Source organism: Brachyhypopomus gauderio, chromosome 1 (genome assembly GCF_052324685.1).
Source record: "Brachyhypopomus gauderio isolate BG-103 chromosome 1, BGAUD_0.2, whole genome shotgun sequence".
In the NCBI taxonomy this organism is placed as follows: domain Eukaryota; kingdom Metazoa; phylum Chordata; class Actinopteri; order Gymnotiformes; family Hypopomidae; genus Brachyhypopomus; species Brachyhypopomus gauderio.
In genome coordinates this window covers 7,520,164-7,541,682 of record NC_135211.1, presented here as the reverse complement: position 1 = coordinate 7,541,682, position 21,519 = coordinate 7,520,164, and the positions used below count along the sequence as shown (strand labels likewise).

General features: G+C 41.4%; 2 protein-coding genes and 1 long non-coding RNA gene across 5 annotated transcripts in view; 1 reads left to right on the top strand and 2 right to left on the bottom strand.

Annotated features, from left to right (window-relative positions):
• Nucleotides 1–21,519, bottom strand: part of LOC143475714 (cadherin-1-like) — a 121,673-nt gene that overhangs the window by 14,032 nt on the left and 86,122 nt on the right. The window lies entirely within an intron of this gene.
• Nucleotides 2,063–5,132, top strand: LOC143476264 (uncharacterized). Its single transcript, XR_013121259.1, has 3 exons — nt 2,063–2,858; nt 3,151–4,254; nt 4,542–5,132. It is a non-coding gene; the product is annotated as an uncharacterized LOC143476264 (long non-coding RNA).
• LOC143476103 (cadherin-1-like) lies at nt 16,155–19,111 on the bottom strand. Of its 3 annotated transcripts, XM_076974209.1 has the most exons (8): nt 18,957–19,111; nt 18,729–18,810; nt 18,394–18,533; nt 18,156–18,311; nt 17,827–17,971; nt 17,552–17,724; nt 17,328–17,470; nt 16,155–16,940 (listed from the first exon to the last, which is right to left on the bottom strand). In XM_076974209.1, the coding sequence occupies exons 1-7, from the start codon at nt 19,005–19,007 to the stop codon at nt 17,360–17,362; spliced, it is 858 nt and encodes a 285-aa protein (XP_076830324.1). In that variant the 5' UTR covers nt 19,008–19,111; the 3' UTR covers nt 16,155–16,940; nt 17,328–17,359. The 3 variants fall into 3 exon arrangements, with proteins under 3 accessions (XP_076830324.1, XP_076830243.1, XP_076830404.1); XM_076974128.1 differs by having other exon boundaries at nt 16,155–17,470; XM_076974289.1 differs by lacking the exon at nt 18,729–18,810 and having other exon boundaries at nt 16,155–17,470; nt 18,957–19,104.

Here is a 21,519-nt window from a genome sequence, read left to right as displayed (position 1 = left end):
ATCAAGACATACATATTAGAATCAGAATGATTGTAATGTTAGATTAAAGCAGGGAAATATTTGTTTCACCAAGAGGAGTACACACATTTAACACTGATGTGTACAGTGTAGACACTTAAGATCACATAATGTGATCATAGTTAATGTGATCATGTGATCATAGTTAATGTGGCATCCTAAGTCCACCTGCACATTTGTAGGCAGACTGGAGAGTAGGAGTCACCAACCTTTTTAAAACTGAGAGCGACTTCTTAGATAATGATTTATCTGTAAGGCAACCAGTTGCCATAGCTGTGGAGACCAGCTATCTCTAATATGAAATATATTTCCTCCACCCCCCACATACACAACCACACGCACAGTACTCATACATTTAGGGGGCAAGAATGTTATCCAGAGGTCGACGAGGTGGGGCTGCTGTCATGGCTTCACTCATATCCTCACCACTGTCTGTCCCTCAGTTTTTACTGCACTTTAGACATTGATGGCTTTTGAGGGGAGTCCAGAGGCCCACGTTTGTCCCAGCACCTGTCCCCTCAATTTTAACTACACCATAGTATCACACACATGCATATACACCAACACCTGCACACAACACAGCACTGGGGGTGGAGGGGTGGGAAGGTCTTCCCTCAACCACTCCCTGCTCCCTGTTGGGGCAGGAATAGGGCGCTGGTGCGAGGGCTGGGCTGGTGGTGTCCTGGGGCTGCTGCCGAACCTGGGTGGGCTATCCACTTGCCCTCGCCTTAGAGGGTGTGTGGATGTGGATGAGTGTGTGTCTTTGTCCTTGTCTCTTTTTGTATAGGTGGATGAATGTGTACTTGTTGGGGGGGGGGGGTATATATAGGATGTGTGAGTGTGTATATTGGGGTGACCATGTACGTATATTTGTAGGTGTATATATGGGTGTATATATGAGTGTAAGAGTGTATATGGGTGTGGGTGAATGTGTATGGGAGTTTATATGTTTGTGTGGATGTATATGTGCATGTAGGTGTATATATGGGTGTGGGGGTATATATGAGGGTGCATGTGGGTGTGTGTTTGTATATCTACGTGGTTGTGTGTGTGGGGTGATGGGTGACTCTCAGGTGCATGGGAGACTGGGGCCTTGCTGCTGGCCCGTGATGGGGGGGAGGCCGTCCTGGGGGCGGCTCTGTTTCCTCTGGTTCCCCTGTACCTGTGCTTCCTGGTTGGGATGGTGCTGTCCAGGGTTTCCCTCTCCCAGCCGCTGCGGTGGGCATGCGGTGGTCACTGGGAAGTGCGGCCCTGGGGCTCCACTGCTCCTGGAGGGGCCGTGGGTGGGCTGGATTCCCTGGTCTTTCTCTGCCTGCCTCTGGCCTCTGGGGGAATGTTGTCGCAGCTTTCTACACTCGCTATTAAGTGCATGCCGTGCATTTATCCTCTGCTGCACTTACATAACACACACACATACACATACATCACTTGTGTCATTTGTGTAGTTTTTCTCAAGTGCTGTATGTCTCAGATACACTTTCAGCTCTTCTTTCAGGAGCAGCAGTTGGTGAACCATTACAGTGGTCTTTTGTGCTGTGTTCTTTCTATCAGCCCATTATGATAGAACATTCTCTTCTATTTTAAACAGATTGGCTCCTCTCAAAACTCGTACTGTTACATTTTCATATTCGACTCCTTGGTTTACACCAGAGTTGCGCAAACTTAAAGCTTCTGGACGACAAATTGAGCTTCTTTGGAAGAGATCTGGTTTGACTGTGCATGGCCATGCTTACAAAGACTTTGTTGCGAATTACAAGGAGGAATTGAAAAAAGCTAAAACTTATTATTATTCAAATATCATTCAAGGTGCCCATGGCAATCCAAGAGCTCTATTTTCCACTGTTAATAGGTTACTGCATCTGTCACGTTGAGGACCCCGGCCCCTCCCTTTTGGGCATGTGTAAACGTTGTCCACGTGCTTTGTCTGCGTCAGTGGATATACGTGGTTGGGGTTTTGTCGTGTGATTTATAAGTCTCACCTGTGAATCGTCTCGTGATCACGTGGGGCTAATGTGTCTTGCCTATTTAATGTGCGCTCGCGCAGTGTCCTGTGCTCGTCGTTGTCTAATGGCGCATTTCCACTAGGGCCTGCTTGGCGCGGTACGGTTCGATACGGGTCGGTTTGTGAGTGTTTCCATTAGTACCAGGACCCGTTTAGCCGGCCCCTTTGGGTACTTTTTTCGTACCGACTCGCTCGAGGTTCTAAGAGCGCATTTCCACTAGGGCCTGCTTGGCGCGGTACGGTTCGATACGGGTCGGTTTGTGAGTGTTTCCATTAGTACCAGTACCCTGTGAGCCGGCCCCTTTGGGTACTTTTTTCGTACCGACTCGCTCGAGGTTCTAACCGTCCCGAAGCGGTACAGTTCTGTGACGTGGAGTAACAGCATGACACTGATTGGCCAGGGAGTGTCGTCACAGGTTGCGTCAGGAGAGCGACTCCTCCGCTATGCTATGGACTCCTCAACCATTTTTAAAACCCAAGGAGCGAAGTCTGTTCCCTGGTCAAACGCCGAGGTACAAACCTTTCTGTTAATAATCAGCGATCAAAAAATCCAGGGCGAACTGGACGGGGCCACTAGAAATGTAAAGGTTTTTAGCGAGGTTTCCGCGCTAATGGCCACTCATGGCTACCAGCGGTCCGTTCAGCAGTGCCGGTCGGTCCAAGCTAAAAAAGCTTAACGCGATTACCGGGCGGTGAAGGACCATAACGGACGCAGCGGAGCAAACCGCAAAGACTGGATATGGTTCCAGCAAACGGATGTCATATACGGTCACCGGCCAGCCAGTAACGGAAGAGAAAACGTGCTGGACAATGTCGGTGCTGGAGGCCACAGAGAATGGTGAGTGTATTGTGATTTCACAGTTTTACTACTAGGCTCGTAAAAGATGTAATATGAACGTAATATGAACGCATCTATTGTAAACGCAGGAATTTAGAGCTGTGTTTGTAGTTAATGTTACCACCACAGTCACTACTGTACAATAGCTAGCTCTTAGCCTTGCTAGTTAGCTGTAGCCATAAACAAAGCATGAGCAGCGATGACGTGCTACACATTTTGTGCAGTTACGCTATATTGTTGTTGCTTTCACGGGAATACTTGTGTTTAATATTTGTTATTTTTTACGTTCAAGATTCCCCTTCCACTGACGAGGCGAGCGGAGTTGGCGGAAAATGTTTCCTTCAACCGGGCTTTCCTCGGGGTGCTTGGCGAACTTGTGAACACCATGCGAGACAGACGCCAGTAAAAGCACACAAAATGTTGCTTGTAGTACTATAAATATTTATTTCATATAAAGCTATACGTATATATTTGCTTTTTGCACTTTTTTAAAACTATAACTATATTATTTACATATGTTGTACTTTAAATATCTATATTTCATAATAAAGTTTGATTTGATTTGATTGTATGACTGATGCTTTTTATGCAGGGTGTGTTCAGCCTGTTTGAGTAATACCAAATTATTATCAATAATTAGAGCAATCACATACAATAATGAAGATAAAGATAAATAAGATACAATAATGCTATGTGTTAAGGGGCGTCGACCGGTGTTGTGGTCGTATACAAATGATGTCACGACACTACAACCCGCGCGCCAACAGCGACTCCACCCACATTGGGGTGGTTCACCATTGTAATGGAAACACAACGCGACCGTACCGTTCCGTTGCGAATCGACCCGTACCGAACCGTACCGCGCCAAGCAGGCCCTAGTGGAAATGCGCCATAACCGTTCCGAAGCGGTACAGTTCTGTGACGTGGAGGAACAGCATGACACTGATTGGCCAGGGAGTGTCGTCACAGGTTGCGTCAGGAGAGCGACTCCTCCGCTATGCTATGGACTCCTCAGCCATTTTTAAAACCCAAGGAGCGAAGTCTGTTCCCTGGTCAAACGCCGAGGTACAAACCTTTCTGTTAATAATCAGCGATCAAAAAATCCAGGGTGAACTGGACGGGGGCACTAGAAATGTAAAGGTTTTTAGCGAGGTTTCCGCGCTAATGGCCACTCATGGCTACCAGCGGTCCGTTCAGCAGTGCCGGTCGGTCCAAGCTAAAAAAGCTTAACGCGATTACCGGGCGGTGAAGGACCATAACGGACGCAGCGGAGCAAACCGCAAAGACTGGAAATGGTTCCAGCAAATGGATGTCATATACGGTCACCGGCCAGCCAGTAACGGAAGAGAAAACGTGCTGGACACGACGATGTCGGTGCTGGAGGCCACGGAGAATGGTGAGTGTATTGTGATTTCACAGTTTTACTACTAGGCTCGTAAAAGATGTAATATGAACGTAATATGAACGCATCTATTGTAAACGCAGGAATTTAGAGCTGTGTTTGTAGTTAATGTTACCACCACAGTCACTACTGTACAATAGCTAGCTCTTAGCCTTGCTAGTTGCTAGTTAGCTGTAGCCATAGCAGCGATGACGTGCTACACATTTTGTGCAGTTACGCTATATTGTTGTTGCTTTCACGGGAATGCTTGTGTTTAATATTTGTTATTTTTTACGTTCAAGATTCCCCTTCCATTGACGAGGCGAGCGGAGTTGGCGGAAAATGTTTCCTTCAACCGGGCTTTCCTCGGGGTGCTTGGCGAACTTGTGAACACCATGCGAGACAGACGCCAGTAAAAGCACACAAAATGTTGCTTGTAGTACTATAAATATTTATTTCATGTAAAGCTATACGTATATATTTGCTTTTTGCACTTTTTTAAACTATAACTATAATTTACATATGTTGTACTTTAAATATCTATATTTCATAATAAAGTTTGATTTCATTTGATTGTATGACTGATGCTTTTTATGCAGGGTGTATTCAGCCTGTTTGAGTAATACCAAATTATTATCAATAATTAGAGCAACCACATACAATAATGAAGATAAAGATAAATAAGATACAATAATGCTATTTGTTAAGGGGTGTTGTGCCGGTGTTGTGGTCGCATACAAATGATGTCACGACACTACAACCCGCGCGCCAACAGCGACTCCACCCACATTGGGGTGGTTCACCATTGTAATGGAAACACAACGCGACCGTACCGTTCCGTTGCGAAGCGACCCGTATCGAACCGTACCGCGCCAAGCAGGCCCTAGTGGAAATGCGCCATTATGGCGCATTTCCACTAGGGCCTGCTTGGCGCGGTACGGTTCGATACGGGTCGGTTTGTGAGTGTTTCCATTAGTACCAGGACCCGTTTAGCCGGCCCCTTTGGGTACTTTTTTCGTACCGACTCGCTCGAGGTTCTAACCGTTCCGAAGCGGTACAGTTCTGTGACGTGGAGGAACAGCATGACACTGATTGGCCAGGGAGTGTCGTCACAGGTTGCGTCAGGAGAGCGACTCCTCCGCTATGCTATGGACTCCTCAGCCATTTTTAAAACCCAAGGAGCGAAGTCTGTTCCCTGGTCAAACGCCGAGGTACAAACCTTTCTGTTAACACTAGAAGTCCCAAAGAAGGGTCTTTCAACACTTCTACTATCGGAACCCAGAGAAGGGTCGAGAGAACTGAAGGATTTTAGCTAACACCCTATTATCAGCTGTAAGCAGGCACTTTTGTTCTGTAAATAAGGCCATTACTGGCGCACCACAGGAGGGGGCATGCTTCAGCTCACAACTAATTGTTGTTTTTCATTGAGTTTAGCCATTTAGTTTCTAGTTAGTTCTATTCAGTTTATTGTATTTTATAATATAAAGGTTATATATATTGTATTTAGTTTAGTTTTATCTGAGCAACAAAGCACAAACAATAAATTATTTTTTTATATTTTAAATAGAAAATTAGAAATTTTATAGCCAGGTACATGTGAGTAATGACCAGAAGCATTTGTGTCTAAGTCAGGAGGACTGAAATTTCAGCATGAGAAACATACAAAAGAACAACTGTTATGTTTCCATGCTTTTTTATGTTCCATGCTTTTTATTATTGCCATAAAATTATACAAAAAATACAAGGAATAAAACAATTCCACACATATTTACAATAGGCTGCAGTGCAGGGCTGTGTGTGTGTGTGTGTGTGTGTGTGTGTGTGTGTGTGTGTGTGTGTGAGTGGCATGTCCTTCTTGTGTGACTAGCACTTCAGCAGTCACTCAGCAGTCTGTCAGAACATGCCTGGCACTGCCAGCGTATCTCCCTGGTACATTTGCCACACGTGTATCTGTAGCAGTCGACACATCTCACATTTGCACAATTGTTCATGAGTGTTCTCATCAGAGCATTCACATACAACTATCTACCCAGTCTGCCAGTCCCTCATTTGGGGAGAAAGCTACAGTATTGTGGCTATTCCCACTTTAGTGACCCCATTTTGTTTCTCTTTCACTCAGACAATAAAATATTCCAATACAGTGAGGACATGCACCTAAGATGAAAATTTCAGACCCCTCCATGATTAAAAATTGTCTAAATTGTCATTGTGGGGAATAGCCACAATAGTGTAGCTTTCTCCCCAAATGAGGGAGTGGCAGACTGAGTGGATAATTGTATGTGAGTGCTCTGTTGAGAACATTTCAACTTTATTGTATATATTTCTAAACTTACATCATGTCCTCTGTAGCTTCTGCTCTCAGCCAGGCCCTCTGACTGCCTCTCTCACCTTATGCATGTCCCCTGCACAACAATGCAGCTGGGGGATGGGCAGACACACTCAGGACCAGCTTACAGACTTTTGCATGACCTTGTTTGAGGTGGATCAACACAATTAATTTGGTAATTTTTTTCAAAAATTGTTATTTTGAACCCACTTATCTTTTTTAGAAGAAAAACATTACTAACATTACTACATTTCTACCTGAGCCTGCCAAAAGCCAGTGCTGAGGTATTTTGGATCATGAGGCCATCCTTTGTCATGCAGCCACTTCTAGGTAGACAGGGGGATGGGTGATAGTGTGAGCTATGTTGATCCATTGACTCAGACGGAGAAGAAAAGACCCTTTCAGAGAAATCTGAACTTTAGCTATTTTGACCAATAATCATGTCACCTTTTGCAGTGAGAAAAAAATCCACAATTAGTACAAAGGAGGCAGACTTGAGATGTTTTGGAATTATAGTTCAAATAATGTCTGTGTCAGTTTTATAATAAAGAGAAAGATGACTGTAGCCACCTACATGTGGATGAAAATTCATGTCACCACACATTTCACTTACTCTGTTGACTGAGAAGCAAGGATAGCAAAGGTTTCCAGTACACAGCAGGCTTTGGACATGATCCTGGAGGGGCCGTGGGTGGGTGGGGTTCCCTGGTCTTTCTCTGCCTGCCTCTGGCCTCTGGGGCCTTGCTAATAAGTACATTCTGTACATTTATCCTATGTTGCACTTACATAAACACACACACACACACACACACACACACACACACACACACACACACACACATACATCAGTCATTTGTGCTGTATGTCTTACTTTCTGCTCTTCATTTAGTAGCAGCAGTTGGTGAATCATTTGAGCTGTTTTTTCTGCTCTTCTGTCTTTTCCCTTTTTACTTACTCTCCCCCTCTTTTCTCTCCTGTCCTGTATGGTTCACCTAACCCCAATTGTTTTTATCACTATTGTACTGTATTATACAGAATTGTTTTCTTTTGATCCTTACATGAAAACAAAGTTGTCCTCCAAAGGTGAAAGGGTGGAGGTGGGCCAAAAAAAAAGTTTGAAAAGCCCATATGAAGCAATTTTCAAGCCTAGGGTCACAAACGTCACACACAACATTGTTAGTTTTCAGAGAGTAGTGAAAATCTGTAGTAGTGATATCTCTTTTGGTAAGATTTCCTAAATTTCCTATTTTTGTTTGCTGGTTATGGCTGTATTTGGAAGAGACACACTGCAAAATCTTGATCTTGATAAGTTAAAATTGCTCAATAATATTATTCTATTTCAAGTAGCTGAGGGTTTTTTGTATACATTTATGTAAAAAAATTTTTACCTATTAGCAGTTTTTCAAAAGACAAAACTACTTAAAATAAGGTTAAAAATATCAGAGCCAATTTGACTAATCAATATGCCACTTATATGCCATTATAATTCAAATATTATGTTTGTGTCAATTTCACATTATTTCAACCTTTCACAATTCAAATCTCAAACATATGGTTCTGTAGATGAGGAGACTTCTTGCAAGAGATCTTGCACAGTCTCATATGGCAGCCAAGGAGGTGCAAGCTTTCAGCAGCAACCACCCATACCTGACACACGCCTCATTTACATAACACTGGAGGCAAGTTCAGCTCTTCTCCCCCCTGCTGATTCCTCAGGCAGTGGACACTTTTGCAAATGAATGGATGTTAATTGGAGCCACCAGAGGTGTCAGTTTGGACCAAGGGTCTTTGGACCCTCTTTAGGGACTTCAGGGGGGTGGTTGAAATTTCAGGGACTTCTAGTGTTAATAATCAGCGATCAAAAAATCCAGGGTGAACTGGACGGGGGCACTAGAAATGTAAAGGTTTTTAGCGAGGTTTCCGCGCTAATGGCCACTCATGGCTACCAGCGGTCCGTTCAGCAGTGCCGGTCGGTCCAAGCTAAAAAAGCTTAACGCGATTACCGGGCGGTGAAGGACCATAACGGACGCAGCGGAGCAAACCGCAAAGACTGGAAATGGTTCCAGCAAATGGATGTCATATACGGTCACCGGCCAGCCAGTAACGGAAGAGAAAACGTGCTGGACACGACGATGTCGGTGCTGGAGGCCACGGAGAATGGTGAGTGTATTGTGATTTCACAGTTTTACTACTAGGCTCGTAAAAGATGTAATATGAACGTAATATGAACGCATCTATTGTAAACGCAGGAATTTAGAGCTGTGTTTGTAGTTAATGTTACCACCACAGTCACTACTGTACAATAGCTAGCTCTTAGCCTTGCTAGTTGCTAGTTAGCTGTAGCCATAGCAGCGATGACGTGCTACACATTTTGTGCAGTTACGCTATATTGTTGTTGCTTTCACGGGAATGCTTGTGTTTAATATTTGTTATTTTTTACGTTCAAGATTCCCCTTCCATTGACGAGGCGAGCGGAGTTGGCGGAAAATGTTTCCTTCAACCGGGCTTTCCTCGGGGTGCTTGGCGAACTTGTGAACACCATGCGAGACAGACGCCAGTAAAAGCACACAAAATGTTGCTTGTAGTACTATAAATATTTATTTCATGTAAAGCTATACGTATATATTTGCTTTTTGCACTTTTTTAAACTATAACTATAATTTACATATGTTGTACTTTAAATATCTATATTTCATAATAAAGTTTGATTTCATTTGATTGTATGACTGATGCTTTTTATGCAGGGTGTATTCAGCCTGTTTGAGTAATACCAAATTATTATCAATAATTAGAGCAACCACATACAATAATGAAGATAAAGATAAATAAGATACAATAATGCTATTTGTTAAGGGGTGTTGTGCCGGTGTTGTGGTCGCATACAAATGATGTCACGACACTACAACCCGCGCGCCAACAGCGACTCCACCCACATTGGGGTGGTTCACCATTGTAATGGAAACACAACGCGACCGTACCGTTCCGTTGCGAAGCGACCCGTATCGAACCGTACCGCGCCAAGCAGGCCCTAGTGGAAATGCGCCATAAGTCTACACGTTGTGTGTACGTGTGTGTTATTCGTGCGCTGATTGCGCAATAATTGTAGTAATAAAAGTGACGTCTGTTACGCCAAATACGGATTCTGTGTCTCGTCCGTCTGTCGCCGCCCAGCGTCACAGCATCCTGCAAAATGCTCTACCTTAGTTCCATCTACTGAACTATGTTGTCGGTTCATGGCGTTCTTTCTATTCTCAATTTCCATCCAGTCTAGCATCAGCTGATTTTGATTCTTCCTCTACACGTTTTAATAGCAGCTGTCTTTCCGCTTTCAATTCTGCGCAGGAAAGTTTCTTCTCGCAGTTAATTAAGACTTCTAGAGCCACCACGTGCCAATTAGATCTGATGCCATCATCCTTACCACAATCTGCCCTCTTATTACACAGTGCATTAATGCTTCATTGATCACAGGTCTATTTTCAGCTTCCTTGAAGATGGCTGCCATTACTCCTATTCTAAAGAAAAATGGCTTAGAAAATCTGGCTTGGAAAATCTGGTGAACTACAGGCCTATCTCCAATCTTCAATTCCTCGCCAAAACTCTAGAACGGACTGTAGCTACCCAGTTAACTGAACACATTGAATCTAATGAACTGTTTGAGGTGTTTAAAAAAGCATAGCACTGAAACTGCACTAGTGAGGGTGGTAAATGATCTCTTATAGCAGCCGACCAGGGGTTGGTAAACTTACTTGTACTATTAGACCTTACAGCTGCATTTGACACAGTCTCCATAAGATATTACTAACTCGGCTCTGTAGTCTGATTGGCATATCTGGAACTGTTCTTGCTTGGTTTCAGTCCTACCTTATAGATAGGTAGGACTGTTTGTTTCAACTGGAGCAACAGTTTGTTTCAATTGGAGGTTTTAGATCTGAGTCGTGCATTTTGTCACATGGTGTCCCTCAGGGTTCATGGTGTCCCTCAGGGTTCAAAAACCCATCTTTTTCAGTTGGCTTATGGCTGAGCCTATATTGTTTTTATTTGTTTTTTTATTTTCTTTTTCTTTCTTCTTTTATTGCTCTTGTCTGTCTCTTATTTTAACTTTATTGAACTTTCTTCTATTGTTCGTTATTTATTAAAAACAAAGTTGTCCTCCAAAGAGTGTGGGGGGGGGGGGGGGGGATATTTGACTCGTGTGTGACTCATGTGTTCCTTGTCAGTGACCTGGTGTCCATGGACACCATGTTGGTGACCCCTGCTGCAAAGAGTCTAACTGTTCTGCTATAGGTGAAGTGAGCTGTCAGCTCTCTCCAGCACTTAGCACTGGGATTAGGGCTACTGGCTTTAGGAGCTTCTTATCTTTAGGGTGTCCTACTCATTATTATATTTAAATCCATCCGATGTTTACCTAGGACGTCCTGATCAATACCCCCTCTCCACTTTATTGTTTAAATCCTCTTTGTCTCTATGTATCTATGTCCTAAGAGCCTGTTGTTTCTCTTTGAACCCTTACATATCACTGCTGAGGAAAGATTTTTTTTGGAAAGACACATTTATTACAAAGCACAACCTTGAGTTCTACAAGGAAACCGTTCCTGTTTAACTAATTACACACGGGAAACAGACATGGAAAGATGAAATGTAGTACTTAATATGGGATAGAGCGACCTCTGGTGGTGGCCTAACATAAACCTGCCTATTTCCCACGTTCTTAGTCTGTGACGTTAGCCAGCTGTATACACTATTTTTTTAAAGGTCTGCACTCCTTTAAATTAGGAGTGCAGGGACCCGTCAGAATATGTCGCGGGACCCGTCAGAATATCTTGCGGCGCGGGACAGAATTTAATTGTTACTGGCGGGAGTGGGAGTTTAATTAGTCCAGGCGATGCGGGAGCGGGACTGCATATACATGTAGAAAAATCCCGCAAATTAATAAATAGTCTAGAAAATTATAATAATAACAACGCACTGATTTCCATGCATAAGGAACAGGACGAAAACAACTAATCATTCAGTAAGTAAGCAATAAACTGTGTGCATCATTTTGTCATTTTGTCAACCAGTTTCAGCTGTGGAAAATTCAATTAAAACAGGCGAATACACATATGGAGAGGAAACAGTGCCAATTTGAAAAGTAATCCCTACTAGGCAAAAATGGAAATGCAATCCACAAAATGCATTGCTTTTCCATACAAACATGCAGAATACGTGCCAAAATGAAATGCAAAAGCACTATTACATTACATTTCAATGCACTTTATCTCTTTATTGAAAAACAATACACACGAATTTGCATTCAAAACCAAACGCTGAATTTGTTCCAGAATTGCATATAATACAGCTCGAAATGTAATCGCGGCACAGAGGTATTGCTTTTCACCGTACGGTATTTCAGACATAAATGTCTCCTTTAAATGTAATGATCACGAGATTGATTTAAACACTGATGTGATGAAAACATTCCACAATGAAAAGTAAAAGCTCCAGTGTGTGTGGATTTGTATTTAAAGAAAGAAACGCTGAATTCGTGCCAGAAGCCACCTTGAAATGCAATCGACTGAACGTCATTGTATTCCACTGTGTGTCTCTGCGAAGCTGTATTCGTGCCAGAATGAAATCTAATCACTGTCCAATAGGAACGCTCACCTGAATTTGGGGCAGGGCTTAGACTCCAGTCAGAAACAGTCACTCCTAGTTGGACTTGAAAGCAGCAGAAATGTCTTTTCACGACAGAATAAAAGAGGAAATAAACAGTCTAATTGGACAAATTTAGGCTGGTGCAGTTACAGACGACTACGTGCTTAACTTAATTAAGCTGAAGGTGCTGGACAATATTGAAAATGGACCTTGAAAGTGCCGTACATGTGCTTGAATTCCACCTTGTAAAGGTGGATGAACCCTGCAAACAGCGCTGAAGAGCGGAACGCGACCTCGACACGCCACAGCGGAGCCCCCGCGATTGCTACCCGTATTTTCCAGATTATAAACCGCTACTTATTCCCTCACGCTTTGAACCATGCGACTTATAATGACGTGTGGCTTTTCTGTAGATGTTTCTTCATCCGTCAGGGGTATAACAAAAAGTTAATCAGGTGGTAGGACAAAGTTGTAAATCAAAGAAGAAAGCGCTTATTTTCATTTAACTCGTGCAAGCAGCAGGTACGATGGATAATTTTTTCCAAACGAACGTGTTGTGCCGAATTCCGACTCCCCTCGTTTGCACACGCATAAAAACGCTGATATTCCAGAATTACAGTGATTTTAACTTAGTTAATTGAGCACTCTAGTTTTGTCCTAACTAGATATTTAGACATAATACTGCTGTAAGTCGTGGTCAGAGGTGAGCTTCGTATAGCCAGTGTGTATTTTATTTAAAATAATTAACACCATTGAGCCAGTGTGGCTTTGGACATAGATAATTCCGTGCTGTTTGCTGTGATGGATAATTAAAGTCTAGCTCTTATTTATGCATAGAAACATAAATCGACAATATAATCTGTAACGTCTTTATGCACGGATAAACGAATTCAACACAACACCGGCTGAAAGACCTTACAGGCATGAACTCTGAAATGTCAGGCACCGTTCAGAAACTGATCAGTTCGGTTAAATGTACAATGAGTCTCCGCTTAACGATGGGTTTAGAGACTGAAATGTCCGTCGTAAAGCAGCTTTCGTCGTTAAGCGTGATCCTAGATTTAGATACGCTTTGATCATAGTATAGAAAAAACTAACAATGTTCTCATGCGTACAGCGTGAGAAAGAGCGATCGCGTTGCCGAGATTAGCTTATCGTACACAACACTCCACTACACTCCACTACACTCCACAATCTTCGCAGTTTGAGATTCGTTTGGTTACTTATTCGCAGCTCCTTATTCGGTGGCTGAAGTTGGTTCCTTATTCAAAAAGGTTGTGTTCACGATGCGTGTTTGCTGCGCACTTTGTTTAAAAGAGATGGATTAAACAAACAAGCATAGGAGCATACATTTAAGAGGTTATTGTTTCCCATACTGATTTTGTGAATGTAGAAAAAAAATTCAAATATAATGAAAACATTCCTTATGTAAAATGGTTTCTATTTCAAGTCGTTCTAATTGTATGCGATTTGTACATGATGATTGAATTTGTCAGCATTTCTAACGTAAGGAAACATATTCTTAGATTTAAAAACTAAAAACACAGAAAGGCTGTTCTAGAACACAAATTAATTGGAAGAAGAAATACCAGCACACAACCTGGTATATTGAGCAGTGGGCATATAGGTGAACAGATTTAAAGGGGCAGGTTCAGAGGCTTATTGAAGGCCGCACTGAAATGATTCATAGGGGCAAGTTCAGAGGCCTGCTGTATGCCTATAATGCATTGGGCCAGACAAGCAACACATGCATCATACGTAAATGGTTACTATCTGTAAGAGAAACCTCATTTTGGCCTGGCCCGACATCATTTTATGTCTCAAATCTAACAGGAAACATGGCATATTGAGTAAAGCGCACAGGTGAAATGGTTCAGAGGGGCAAGCTCAGAGGCCTGCTGGATGCCTGTAAGGTCCTGGGCCAGGCAAAACTCGAAACTCAACTTGCCCCTCTGAACCATTTCACCTGTGCGCTTTACTCAATATGCCAGGCCAGGCCAAAGTCAGGTGTCTCATACATATAGGAACTAGTTATGTATGATGCAATTGAGGTTTGCCTGGCCCAATAGACAGCGTTCGCCGCCACCCCCCCCATACCCCCCCGCACAACAACTTACGTTGCCCCCCCGCCGCTCAACAACTTACGTTCGCCACACCCCCCGCTCAATAACTTACGTTCGCCACACCCCCCCCCCCCTACAACTTACGTTTGCAACCCCCCCGCAAGGCATCTATGTCTGAAATACCGTACGGTGAAAAGCAATACCTCTGTGCCGCGATTACATTTCGAGCTGTATTGTATGCAATTCTGGCACAAATTCAGCGTTTTGGTTTTGAATGCAAATTCGTGTGTTGTGTTTTTCAATAAAGAGATAAAGTGCATTGAAATGTAATGTAATAGTGCTTTTGCATTTCATTTTGGCACGTATTCTGCATGTTTGTATAGAAAGCAATGCATTTTGTGGATAGCATTTCCATTTTTGCCTAGTAGGAATTACTTTTCAAATTGGCACTGTTTACTCCCCATACAATTAAGCTAACTACAGGAAAGTCTGATGTATGGAAGTCATATTCCATTGTAATGAATGGAGATGGAAATCGTCTACCATTTGCTTGTTGTGATAGATGTCAGAAAATGTTGGTGTACGTCACCTGACGGCAAGTGTTTGGACTGTGGTAAGAAATGGGACAGCGCAATCCATCAATATATTGCTGTTTTAATAAATACATAAGAACATTTCAAGTACTGAATTCAATGAATTCAATTCATATTAGGATTGCGGGCGGGGGCGACAGAAATGTGTATGTGGCGGGCGGGTGCGGGATTAAAACAAGCGATTTTTTGGCCGGTGCGGGAGGGAGCGGGACTAAAACAAGCAGGCTCTGTTGCCAACTCCTCAGTAAGGAAAGTCGCTATTGGTTGTCCTAAAAGTCGCTAGAAGTCGCTAAATGACGTCATCACCTAATTTGCATAATACATGTTTTTGAAGCTGTAAAGGAATAACGTTGGGAGAGAAGAAAATGAGTAAAAAACATCCTAAATATGTTAGAACTACAAATGAACAACATCTGTTGTCTTTGAAATAGGCAGTCACTACATGACTTTAATGCTTTGCATAAATAATTTTTACGTAAATTACATAAATAGTTTTTTTGCTGTGTTGTTAAATGTTAGTATATGAGTAGCAGTTAGCAGGAACTAGTTGGCATAGAAATCAACCTTACAATACAGGCAGTAGCCTATGCCCGTGTATTATCTCCAATACATGTCTTCAGCCAGCCTTTAAATTCAGGATTTGATTCCCACTGTTTCCTGTATTTTTGAGAATAGAGTTTAGTGAGACATGATGAGCTAGATGTTAAGCTTTCACAGATGCACATACTGTGGAGAGTTAGCTAAATGTTTAAGCTAGATGTTTAGCTTTCACAGAGATGCACTGTGGATGGGTCGAGCGACCGACTACGTGGTGAATGAGAATGACTGAGATTGTGTGAGTTAAATGCAGTAATTTCTTTTCGTGTCTCACTGAAGACTAAAGCATTTATATTTACATCCCCCGTCGGTGGCAGCTGTGGGCATGTGCAGTTCATTTGTGGGCATGTGCAGTTCAAGTCGCTAGATTTGTCCCTAGTCGCTTTTTACTAAAAAAAGTCGCTAGAGGGTCTGAAAAGTCGCTAAATATAGAGACAAAGCCGCTAAGTTGGCAACACTGCAAGCAGGTGCAGGCGGGAGCGGGATTAAAACAAACGATTTTTTGGCGGGAGCGGGACTAAAACAAGCGGGAGCGGGCGGGAGCGGGATTTAAAAAGCAGTCCCGCACAGACCTCTACACTAATTCATATTCATGTTTTCCTGTTGCATGAAAATGTTTGGATCGTTTTGATTGTTAGAACATATTAATGAATTTGGTTTAGCAGTTAGCTCCCAAAAACAACAAAACAACAATAACAGAAACACTTTTTATAATAATTTTTATATGCAGAATAAAAGCTTTTTAGAATAAATGTTGTTCTGTATTTGGAATTATCAATAATCAGCAGCCTAACAACCTATGCAGAAATTCTGGAAATTCTTTCTCTGATTTAGAGAGAGACAGAGAGATGTAGAATGCATTGCAGGAAAGCCTCACAATAAATTCACTGCAAGATGGCATCACAGAGAAAGGAATTATAAAAAACAGACATTCACTCCAAATCCAAATGGGCAACACGGTGGCTTGGTGGTTAGCACGTTTGCCTCTCAGCACTGGGGACTTGGGTTCAAGTCCCTATCTGAGTGGAGTTTCCATGTTCTCCCCGTGTCTGCGTGGGTTTCCTCCGGGATCTCTGGTTTCCTCCCACAGTCCAAAAACATGGAGGTTAGGTAAATTGGCAATCCCAGACAAATTCTCCCTGAGTGTGTGTCTGTGTCTCTATGTTCAATAAAAAGTAGTGTCTGAGTGTGTGTGAGCTTGCTTGTATGCCCAGTGGTGGATGGTGCTCTGCCACTTGGGTCTGTCCTCTCTCCCCTTCCTGCACCCCATTCAGTCCCCCGGGGGGCTGTGGCTTCCGGTAGAGAGTACACTGTGCGCAATTGGCTGCCGCTTCTCACCGGTGTGTGTGTGATTGGTTGTCTGTGACTTGTACTTGTGTTAAAATTGTAAAGCGCCTTGGGTATTCAGAAAGGCGCTATATAAATTGAACATTCATTCATTCATTCATTCAAATCTGTCAGAAGAAACAGTCAATGAAAATTTGTTATCTAGAAAGGAGGAATAAGATTAAAAAGGAAGAATGAATACATTAAGACAATGAGACCAAGAAGTGCACTTACAACAGAATTACTTAAAAGAGAAGAAAATCTAAATATCTACAAGTAAGCTCTATAAGGAGATGTCTTAAAGAAATCCTGAAAGAATGAACAAACAGGTACAGTTTAGATTGGATTATCTAAAATTCCTCAAGTTATGGGCAAATGCATAGAGCACAAACAAAGAAATGTCACCAGTTACTGAACACAATTACAATTTTCAGTTTAGACTGGTTAATGGTCTAATGACATCTTCAGTACTGACAACAATCTAAGAAAACTGTGAAAATTTTCTAAAATTATGACTTAAAAGTTTCTGTATTAACTTATTTAACTTACCAAGGATTTTGTAAGATGAACTTGACATAAAATTACAAACTATGATTGCTGTCGGTTACAGTAATAATAGCTTTTCCTTTGCCTGTGAGGCCTTTACCCTGTAAATCTGCAACTTGGATCTCCAGTGTGTATTCAGGATATTTCTGAAAGATCATGATTAAAATGATTTATGATTTCATTCCACATTAAATCTAAACATTCATAAACCTGATTTCTGCACTCACCTCTCTGTCCAGTCCTTCAGCCTCCACTAGAATCGCCCCACTGACGGAGTTGATGGTGAACATGTTTGGATATGGCAGTGCTGGAATCTGACTGAGGATGGTGTATCTGATATCAGCATTGTCAGTGTTGGGGTCGTCTGCATCAGTGGCTGTGACCGTCATGATCTCAAACCCTTCAGTGAAACAATGATCATGACATTATGAGCAGAGAATAATAAAAAGAATAAATACCAGCCATCACTAACTACTTCATTACATTAGCCACAAATAGCTACCTTTATTTGAAGCTTCTGGTACACTGCCTAGGAATGTATCTTGGGTGAAGACAGGATTGTTATCATTCTGATCAATCACATTGATTTCAATATCCATTGGTGTTTCCTTTACACTTCCATCTTGAGCAACTGCATGAGCTTGAAGCTGGAATCAGCAGACAAGAACATGTAAACACTTTAAATGACTGATGTGAGAACAGGTACATTCAAACTGTACATTAATCAGAACAGAAACAAAGCCTCCTTCAGCAGAACACACTGCATCTTGTGTAAGCAACAACAATATACCATGTATCATTAGAATTAGAAGGAGACAAAATGTCTCCTACCTGATACTTGTCTTTTTTCTCTCTGTCTAGAGGCATTGTAACATACATCCAGCCAGTGTTCCTATCCACAGTGAAAAGGTTCTTAGGAGGCTGGTCTGCTCCTTCACCAGTGATGCTGTACCACAGTGGAGTTTCCTTAGCAACACTGGACTTGATCTGGACAGAAATGCAGCAATTAAGTACAAAAAAGAACATGTATAAAGGAAAGGTTTCATCCATGTTACTCAACATCACACACCTGAACTGTCATCTTTTTAGGGAAAGTTCCCCTTTCATTTTCTGGATGGGAGATTGGAGGAATCACCCATTCTCTCTTTCTCCTCCTCAACCCCACAGAAGATTTTGGAAACTCCAGAACTGGGATTTCTTGGTGACATTCTGTTATATGAACAGAATATACAAATCCATCAACATACAAATTACAAAAAGCATTTAAATAAAGTTTTTACTTTTATGGTCTTAGCTTCATGTTTTGTTGTGCATATTGTGACTACTGTCGTCAGTACTGTCATATTGCCATTCTCCACTATGATGATTAAAGTACAAACAGACGATACGGTTGAAGGTCTTTACTTGCAACAGACTGTGCTGCTTCTTTAAGATCAGAACCCTTGTAGTTCAGACACGGTGATAGATTGATCCCAGTGGCCAAGCCCTTACAGGATACACAAGGGTCTTACACAAATGTACTGCAAAAAATACTTTAACTACACAGAACACAAGTTAAATACTTTACTACACAGAACCCTAACTCTAATCTCTCATTTTACAAATGCTGTGACATTTTCTCAATTTACTCACCCAGAGCAGAACTAGGAGGACGCTACAGATCATGCTAGTGTCTGTATGCATCTCACACTGATGAGCAGAGAATTTTTTCAAAATATTTAAGAAGCTTCTTGAAGACCTAAGCTATATGCCTTGGTCTGAAAGTTCCTCTAGTGCTAATGACTTCTGATCTAGGGCACATCATTTATATAATATACTAGCACTGCCTGAACTAGGTCATATTGCTTATATAATACAACGGCATTACATTAACTAGGGCATATTGTTTATATAATACAACGGCATTGCATGAACTAGGGCATATTGTTTATATTCTATACTGGCACTGCATGAACTAGGGTGTATCACTTATGTAATACACTGGCACTGCCTGAACTAGGGCATATTGTTTATATAATACAACGGCATTGCATGAATTAGGGCATATCGCTTATATAATACACGGGCACTTCATTAACTGATGGAGATAGTGATAATCAGAATCACCATCAATTTACTTGATTTATAAACAATTATAAAGCCCAAATAGAGTTAAACACTCTATTTACATTGAATATAATAATAATGAATGAATAACAATGAATGGTAATAATAAAACACATTCCTGTGTTCATCAGAGACTATTCCTTTAGACTATTTATTTTTATCTTTCTTTGAACTATTGCGATGTGATCATAGTTAATGTGATCATGTGATCATAGTTAATGTGATCATGTGGTAGGTAGATTGTAGAGCGCGGGTGTCATACTCTCATATTCACCACATCAGCATAATCGTTGCCCACAGAGGGCTATATGTAACTTATATAAATGTAACTACTCCTTAATATTACATAACTGAATGTATTACTTATTCAAGTTACAAATATTACATATATATTTGCATAGATGTAAAAAAAATATGTTTGCTTGTTGCTCTGTTATTATAACATAAATCATTTTAATTTGTTAGGTTATGAAACCCACATTACTCCACCAATCAACGATCAAACTATCCAAGTGAATAAAGAAAAATAACATCAAAGATATCACATTTACTTGAAAAACTTGAAATATCAAATAATTTAAATAGCAATTGTGCTCCAAAAACGCTCCCTCTGAAAAAGACTTTGAAGCACGACGATTTATTCAGCCACAACAAAGCTAGCTTTTACTGCCGCATTGTTTGTGGTTGTGAACACAGTCTGTTGCGATTGCAGTTTGCCTTTTAATTCTGTGGCAATTTGTTGTTTTTCTTGATTCCTAATTTTGGCAAACTTAGCTCCGTGTTTGGTCTCAAATAACACAAAAGACACACCATGTTTACTCCTTGAAACACAAACATGTATTCGCTTTACCATCTTTCTTGAAACATCCTTCCATCTGCATCGGTTTTTCTTTTCCTGGACATTTTGGGATCATTATATGTATTTCTCAATTCCATTTATTGGGAAAATCGCATCGATATGGAAACACTGCATTGTCAAGCACAGACTGATGATGTGCTTTATACAAAACTCTCATTAGTTCCACGTCTGCATCATTCACAGGGGCCTATTCACACTATTTTCCATGACAATGCTGGGCAGGGCCATCTTGGTTGACTGTGTTAGAACTTCCGGTGCTACGGATACGCTGATACCGATTACAAGCAAAATGACAACACAAAATGACTAGCATAATATGTTCAGTTAGAGGGATTCACAATAATTGGAAGAAGAGGAAAACTTGGCTTGACCAACAGTGTTACAAACACAGCTCGAAAAGATCTGAGTGTTGTGGGGCACCTTATAACTTATATCCACCGCCTTCCAAAGAAGAGGACCTGCGTCTAAGGCTGAAGGCGCTAAATTTAAAACATCCACCCAAACGTCCATACGTCTGCTCTTATCATTTTGTGGAGGGGAAACCAACACCAGATCATCCTTATCCCGAGAAATGGCTCGGTTATGAAGCTCCGATGAAGCAAACGCGTCAGATAAGTAACTATTTTATAATCAGTGGCCACATTTTTTCCTTGCATTCATTTTGTAATTTTAAGAAGACAAGAATGCCCATTTTATGAAAAAAATCATTAAAATGTAGTAATGTAGACTAATGCAAAAATAGCTGACCGGAAGTTCTAACACAAAGTGGAAGAAACACACACTTTAAAGTGTGCGTGGCGAAATACGGTGAATACAATACTGTACAGAAGTCAGAACAGCATTCATTCATTCATTTACAGTATATTGTCCCACTTAAAATGACCATTAACTATAAATGATAAACAAAACAAAAAACAAATGAGTAGTTTAGGGAAAAAAGGAGAGATATTTACAATACCATTGTTAATGACTTTTTTCAACTTGGTTTTATTAATTTGACCTTCTTACTCTGCACAATCTAGTAACTGTTTGTTGCTTCTCCAGCTATTCATAAAACTGGACCAGTGCCACAATTGTTGACTCACTTAAGTAACAAAAATCCATCCAAACTTTTATAGAGTTATCACATTCTCAACTGGAAAAAGCATACAAATTAGCCACCATGTCCAGGGATTTTAGGAAGCTTGATCAGTTAAAGGCAGTTGCCACCCACCCCTCAGATAGCTGTCT

Coding starts and splice junctions, on each gene's coding strand:
- LOC143476103 (XM_076974128.1), bottom strand. CDS start 19,007: ATGCATACAGACACTAGCATGATCTGTAGCGTCCTCCTAGTTCTGCTC. Junction 18,811..18,956: donor TCCTCCTAGTTCTGCTCTGG/GTGAGTAAATTG, acceptor GTATCCTGTAAG/GGCTTGGCCACTGGGATCAA. Junction 17,972..18,155: donor AGAAAAAAGACAAGTATCAG/GTAGGAGACATT, acceptor TGCTGATTCCAG/CTTCAAGCTCATGCAGTTGC.